The 7204-nt window shown below is 47.2% G+C and overlaps 1 protein-coding gene across 1 annotated transcript; it reads left to right on the top strand.

Moving 5' to 3' along the window:
• The first annotated feature begins 742 nt into the window (after positions 1–742).
• Positions 743–5969, top strand: SMIM23 (small integral membrane protein 23). Its single transcript, XM_020870263.2, has 4 exons — positions 743–863; positions 4976–5027; positions 5224–5291; positions 5533–5969. The coding sequence occupies exons 1-4, from the start codon at positions 744–746 to the stop codon at positions 5743–5745; spliced, it is 453 nt and encodes a 150-aa protein (XP_020725922.2). The 5' UTR covers position 743; the 3' UTR covers positions 5746–5969.
• The last annotated feature ends 1235 nt before the right edge of the window (positions 5970–7204 follow it).

Raw genomic sequence — 7204 nt, 5'->3', positions numbered from 1 at the left:
TTTTTAACAAAGATGCAAAAGAAATTCAAAAGAGAAATGAAAGCATTTTTCAAAAATGATGCTGGAGCAAATGGACATCCACAGGCAAAAAAAAATTAGAAACAGAAAACAGATGAGTGGTTGCCAGTCATTAGAGACAGTGAGAGAAAGGGGCATAGGAGGAGGTGTGCATCAAAGGGCAGCATAGGACCCTATAGTTTGGAAATTCTTCTGTATGGTGGGGACTATAGTGGTGGATGCACAAATATAGCCATGTGACAGAATTATCTAGAATTTAAATACACACATAAATGAATACAATGAAACTGGGGAGACTAATAAGATTGGTAGATTGTATCCATGGCAACAGCCTATCAGAGGAACTCTGATCAGAGGATGGAACAGTCTCAGAGGAAACTGAGTAAAGGGTGTCCAGGATCTCCTACACTCTTTCTTACAACTGCATGTGAGTCTATAGTTATCTCAATAAATATTTCAGTTAAAAAATTTATCATTTTTGAATTTAAAGACTTGCATTTTATTAAAGATTTGAAAACACAGAAGAAAAAGGATCAGAAAAATCACCATCCTGAAATATAATCTTTTAGTGTGTTTCTCTTTCCAGTCTGTGTTCTTATATTTATGTGAAAACCAAGTCTGGGCTAACCATCAGGATGGTGCAGGACGGAGGCCTGACTGTCCCCACCTTCTGTGACATCAGAACTCAGGGCCTGAGAGATGCTTGGTGACCAGAAGCCAGGGAGATGGGGGTACCCTCTTCTACTCGGGCAGCCCGACCTGAGGCCATGGCGGTCCCCCAGGTGGGCAGCAGGGGCCGGGTGGCAGCCGAGAGAAGGGGAAGTCGCTGCAAGGACAGGAAGCAGGTGAGGCCAGACCGGGGGACATGGCTCTCCTCCCATCTGGGCCCCCTTGGGGGCTCCAGGCAGACTGTGAGGCCCTCGAAGTCAGGGACAGGCTTTCAGCCTGACTCCCCCTAGAGCCCAACCTGGTGAAACACAGTACAGGGACTCAGGAGCTTCTTCTAGAAGCCGTTACTGACACCTTATCAGTTCTCCCACTGCCAGCGGAAGGAATGCCCCAGAAGGACTCAGGAGTCTTGTTTAGCTTCCTGTTGTATTCCGAGTGGCTAGGTTAGTGCTTGGTGCATAACAGGCGCTGAATGAACAAATGAACCAAAATAAACAGGATAATATACGTAAGTTGGGGAGGTCCTGGAGCTGAAATTCAAAACTCACATAGGACTTTGTCACATAGAAAATGTTAGCACTTGTGTGCACAGTCTGATGTGCACAGTCTGGGTTGCACAGCCTGGTGCCTCTACTCCTCTCTCTTGCATGTCTTGACATTCCCGAGAGGCAACTGTTATGAACTTCATTTACAAATGGGTAAAGTGAGACCGGAAGGGCCAGACGGCAGAGACACAGTGGGATTTGAAACCAGGTCCACCTGGTTCCAGAACCCTTAGCAAGGTGACACTGCACTGCACTGCCTGCCAGGTGGGGAAGCGAGGGGAAGACGGACAAGGCGGCGGGGTTGGTCAGCTGGGCACAGCACACGGCGGAAAGGGGCAGGATTTTATTCCAAGGTTACTAAGCAGCCATTGCAGGGTTTAAGCAGAGCAATACATAACTGATCTATAAATGTTTTCAAAAGATTTGTTCACTTATATACTTAATACACATTTTGACTTCTTTACTCTGGACCTCACTGCAAGATGGAGGCCTTGTGGGGCTCCGGCTGTGTTTCAGTTTTTGCTAAAAAGTGTTCCTCTAATAACCTTAGTAATGCTCCTTCTAGAACAGTCATGTAAGCTCTGTGATCCGGGGCACGCTGACACTCTCATGGCCCTCCAAAAGCGTCACACAGCCCCTTCACAGAATGAAGGCTCCGGTGAGTCCTGCATCAAGGAGACCCACGTAACCTTACCACAGTGTTTCCCAAACCAATTCAACTACAGAGGCCCTGCTTTTGCGTTCTTGAAAGACCTTATAGCATATATCAAATTCCATTTTACAGGGACTTTTGTAGGGTATGTGGGTTCAACCCCTGGTTGGGGAACAGATCCCACATGCTAAGTGGTGCAGTCCAAAAACAAAGTTAAAAAAAATCCATTTTACAAATGAATAAACTGAGGCTCAGAGAGAAGAAATGATTTGGCTCAGACTCCACAACAGCACAAGAGAAGGACTAAAACTTAATTTTAGTCCATTTTCCCTGCTTTCAACATCACTCAGTACAAAAAACAACCAAACAAAAATCCAACTTGGCAGCAAGCATGCAGATCAAGACGTCATCCTGTAAAGCACATTGACAGAGGAATAGTTAAAGACACAGAAGAATGTTCAGACCACAGAATGTCCATCAGCCATTAAAAAGAATCAATCAGTCTATGTTCTTAGATAGGGTTTCTTTGGTGGCTCAGTGGTAAGGAATTAACCTGCAATGTAGGAGACGTAAGTTTGATCCCTAGATTGGGAAGATCCCCTGGAGAAGGAACTGGCAACCGACTCCAGAATTCTTGCCTGGGAAATCTCATGAACAGAGGAACTTGGCAGGCTACAGTCCAAGGAGTCGCGAAAAAGTCAGATACAACTTAGCAAGTAAACAACAACAACATGTTCTTAGGTAGTCTCAGGGAATATGTTAAGAAAAGAAAAAAGTGCCCTAATCTACAATGATTTCACAGCGGGTGTCCACACCCAGGCAGTTCCTACCCAGATCAAAGTACAGAGCATTTCCAAGACTCCTCCAAGGCCCCTCCCAGCTCACACCCCATAACCACGGTTCTGAGTTCTAGAATCACAAATGAGTTTTGCACGTCCCTGAATTTCATGAATTCATGGAGCAGAATCAGTGTGCCGCTTCATGTCTGGCTTTTTTCACTTCTAGTGTATCTGTGAGATTCGGTCACATTGTTACTATGCAAATTTATTTTTATTTTTAAAGTTAACAGCAATTATAATGTTGCTAGTATATATATTTTTAAAAACTATCCAGGAAAGAAACAAGTTATGCAAATCTCTTTATCTTCTTTGTTTGTGGTAGCCAGTCTAAATCTTACTTCACAAACTGAGGTACATAAGAAACGTATTATTTCAAGTCAAATTAAATCTGATTCGACCCACATCTAGTGAGTTGGGAGGAAAGTCAAATGTTGGTCACTACTGTCTCTGCCTGAATCCTCTCTCCACTTCTGTTTGCCTCACTTGGTCACTATCCCAACTACACTGTCTGTTGAAAGCAGGAGTCTCTAAATATCCTGTGCTGAGACCTCCCAGCCACACCAGGAGGCCATCAGGAGAGGGTGCCAGGCCCCTCCCCGACTCAGACCCCTTCCACCTTCACCCACCTCTCCAAAAAGCTCTCTCACTTTTCTCCCTCCATGATCCTGGCATGCCCACCAAAATCTCCTAAATTACCTTGGACTGACCCAAGTGCCAGGGAGCAACGTTGTCTTCAGGGAAGCCATTTCATTCCTGCACCAAAGCCCCAAGGGGTAGACTTTCATTTCCAGCCTTCATACAGTAACCGGGGCCAAACTGGCCCTCACAGTCATTGTAAGCAGCCATAAAATTGACAAAAATATACAAAGCAACTATTTTCAGGTGAGGGCAAAGGACAGTACAAAAGTACAATCGCTGAGGGAAAAAAAAGGATGGTTGCGTCAAGTCTTTCTCCACAATGGGTGCGCCAAGACCTAGCAGGCATGCAGAGCCCAGCATTCCTGCTGAGCGGCAGAGTCCGGCGGGCGGAGCTGCCGGCCTCTGGAGGACAAGGCCTTGGAGAGAAAGAAGGGCTGTGTGCTGACGGCACCCCGGCCCAGGTGGGGGTCGCCATGGTCCTCGGCTGTGGGCCGGGATGTGCACGCAAAGGATTACCTTACCCATGGCTTACCAGGGGGCAGCTGCTCTGGGGCTGACAGCAGAGATATGGAAACCCACTTGTGCTGGGGGTAGATGGAATTCTGAGCCAGCTAGAACCAAGAAACTCCTTCACACCACAGGCATCCATTTGAGAGCACGCATATCACACATGTACCTGTACGCACACACACATTCTGTATTCATACACTACAATGTTACTCATCAATAACCCCAAACCCCAAAACAGGCAGATGTATCAGAAGCATTATGTTGAGTAAAAGCAGCTCAACAAAAAAGAATGTGATGTGTGATTGCACTGATGTGAGGTTACAGGACAGACAAACCGGGTGACAGAGAGCAGATGAGCTGTTCCCTGCTTCAGGGTCGGGGGAGGAGGAAGTTGGCCACAAAAGCACATAAAAGAATTTTCTAGGATGATGGAAATGTTCTATATCTTCACTGGGGTGATACTCCACATGTATGTAGTAGTAGGTGTGTGTTCAGTCATGTCCCAGCTCTTTGCAACCCCCATGGACTGCCAGGCTCCTCTGTTCATGGGATTTTCCAGGCAAGAATACTGGAGTGGGTTGCCATTTCCTTCGCCAGAGGACCTTCCTAACCCAGGGATCGAATCTGTATCTCTTGCATTGGCTAGTGGATTCTTTACCTCTGAGCCACCTAGGAAGCCCACAAGTACAGACGTAGGTCAGCCACTAAGTCGCTCCGATTGTTTGCAATCCCATGGACTGAGTACAGACATTATGGTGCATGTAAAACATGCATTTTATCATATGTGAATTACACCACAATAACGTTGACTTTTCTAAAGAGCATTTAGAACAAACAAACAAAAATATATAAATGGCAAAAGTGAGGCAAATAATGGAAAAAAAGGTAAGCCTTCCTTCTCACCAGGGACAAAGGAGGGAAAATACTGATGAAATGTCAGCGGGTCGCCCTGCTATCTAGGCCCGTGGTGTTGCAGGTTTTGTAGCAAGCACCTGTGACTCAGATAAATAGAAAAAGTGGATCCCCATTCCTAGCCCTCTGTGAGGGAGGCAGGGGTGCTCATCTACCTCTAGGAACTCATCTCCTCCTCTTCTTGCCCCCAGACGCTGTTGGCATTGCTGGTCCTGGTGCTCTATGTGGGCACAGGAATATCAGGTGGGCCCTGTGGGGTCGGAGGAGGGAGGAGCCAAGAGCACACAGAGTCGGAGCGTAATCCGAAGCTGGCTGACACCGAGGGGACCTCCACAGCTCGCCTCTCCCACCCTCTTCATCCCCCTGGGATGACCAGCCAAATGTATTCCAACTCCTGCTACTTTACCTTAGTAAGAGGTGGTGTTTGTACCTGTTTCAGGAAGAAGTTGGGAGGTGTCAGAAAGGATCAGAGAATGTAACTACCCCCAGAAGCCTGTGACTTCCCAGGTAACATATTCAAGAAGGGACCTTAAGCTTGACTGAGGACGTCTGAGAAGGCTTCCTGTAGGTGTCATTGATGAACTGGGTCTTGAAGGGTAGGTAGGAGTGGGTCGGGTAGAGAAGGTGGGGATGCATACTTGGGGCAGAAGGAAGCACAACAAAGGCTCAGCGAGCTCGTAGAATCCAGCACAGCAAGAGAGGTCTACCGGAGAACACTCAAGATACAACCTTGGTGTCTGCCTTTTAGGTGTTTGAATGCCAGACCAGCGACTCCCCAGAAGAGCCGATCAAGGTCATGAGGACCTGGTTGAAAGAGAACTTGCATGTTTTCTTGGAGAAGCTAGAGAAAGAGGTGCAAGAGCTGGAGCGGCTGGTACGGGACCTGGAGGAATGGCTGGATGCCCTCCTGGGAGAGGGGCACCCGGAGGACCTCTGCTCCACCATCACAAATCACCTGTGAGGGCAAGGGCTGCGACCTAGGCAGGAGGCCAAATGGAGAAAGGAGTGAATAGTCCAGGAGTTCCTCTAAGGAGTGGCACTTGAAGTTCAAGGCAACCAAGAAAATAAAACAGTTGAGACACGAAAAACTGTTGGCACCACTGCTGGTCCATGAGGTGGCGCTAATGGTGAAGAACCCACCTGCCAATGCAGGAGACAGAAGAGATGTGGGTTCGATCCCTGGGGCGGGAAGATCCTCTGGAGGAGGAAATGGCAACCCACTCCAGTATTCTTGCCTGGAAAATTCCATGGACGGAGGAGCCTGGCGGGCTACAGGCCCTGGGGTCGCACCGAGTCGGACAGGGCTGAGCAGCAGGGCTGAGGCACGCAAGCTAGGACCAGGTGAGACACCCCCCCGCGGGGCAGGACTCTGGCAGCAGCCTCAGGGCCAGCCACACGGGCAGGACCCTCCTCCACTTCCCGGAGTCACCGCACAACATTCCTCCGCCTCTCTGAGACAGAATTGCCTCATTAGGAAGAATCCGGGAAACAAACTGCTTCACAGGGTCCCAGTGAGGATGAAACGTGTCTATACTGCGTGTTTGCCACACAATAGGTGCCTGACAAACAGTTCTTCCTTTTTCACACTGCTTTTCCTTCCTCCTTAGAAGTTAGCAGGAGGATGCTGATCTGGAGTATAGAGACAGCATATGGCAACTCAACCTTCTGACACTACCGGTAGAAGCATAAGTTTTCAGAGCCCTTCTGGAGGGCAAATTGGTGAGAGCTATCAAATTCACAGATGCATTTATCCCTTGACCCAGCCATCACTTCAGGGATGTATCACATATATATATGTGCACATTGTGAAACTGCACACTTCATTTCTAAAACCAAACAAACAGAAAAAAAGGAACAGCCCAAATGAAAATGACATCAGCAGGGCACTGGCAAGTAACAGTACATCCAAACAATGAGATCCACTATAGCTATGAAAGAGAATGGGGAGGCTTTCCTACTGATGTGGAAATGCATGCAAGATATGTCATTAAGTTAAAGAAATAAGGATCTATATTTTATTGCTGATGATGATGCAGTTGTGATTGAATATGGACAAAAATTCTAGATGGATACCACAGAGGGGGAGGCTGGAGGGAGTTGAATCGAGGCAAATGCATGACAAGAAAGGGACAGCACTTTCCATTGCTTACTCTCACTTTCCAGTTTTCAAACTATGTGAATGTTTTGCCCATTCAAATATTTTTTAAATAAAATTATCTACTATTTTGCTTGCAGACAAGGACTGGAATACAGGGTGTATATGCAAAAATAATAATATCACTGGGCTTCCCAGGTGGCTCAGTGGTAAAGAATCCACCTGCCAATGCAGGAGACACAGGTTTGATCCCTGGGTTGGGAAGATCCCCTAGTAAAGGAAATTGCAACCCACTCCAGTATTCTTGCCTGGAAAATCCCATGGA

This window comes from Odocoileus virginianus, chromosome 14 (assembly GCF_023699985.2).
Source record: "Odocoileus virginianus isolate 20LAN1187 ecotype Illinois chromosome 14, Ovbor_1.2, whole genome shotgun sequence".
NCBI lineage: Eukaryota > Metazoa > Chordata > Mammalia > Artiodactyla > Cervidae > Odocoileus > Odocoileus virginianus.
The sequence above is the reverse complement of the archived record's forward strand: the minus strand, read 5'-3'. Positions and strand labels throughout refer to the sequence as shown.

What these genes read in the sequence shown, in the direction of transcription:
- SMIM23 (XM_020870263.2), top strand. Translation starts at nt 744, where the DNA reads ATGGGGGTACCCTCTTCTACTCGGGCAGCCCGACCTGAGGCCATGGCG. An exon ending in GCTGCAAGGACAGGAAGCAG is followed by an intron (nt 864 to 4,975) that starts GTGAGGCCAGAC and finishes TCTTGCCCCCAG; the next exon opens with ACGCTGTTGGCATTGCTGGT. An exon ending in AGAAGCCTGTGACTTCCCAG is followed by an intron (nt 5,292 to 5,532) that starts GTAACATATTCA and finishes TCTGCCTTTTAG; the next exon opens with GTGTTTGAATGCCAGACCAG.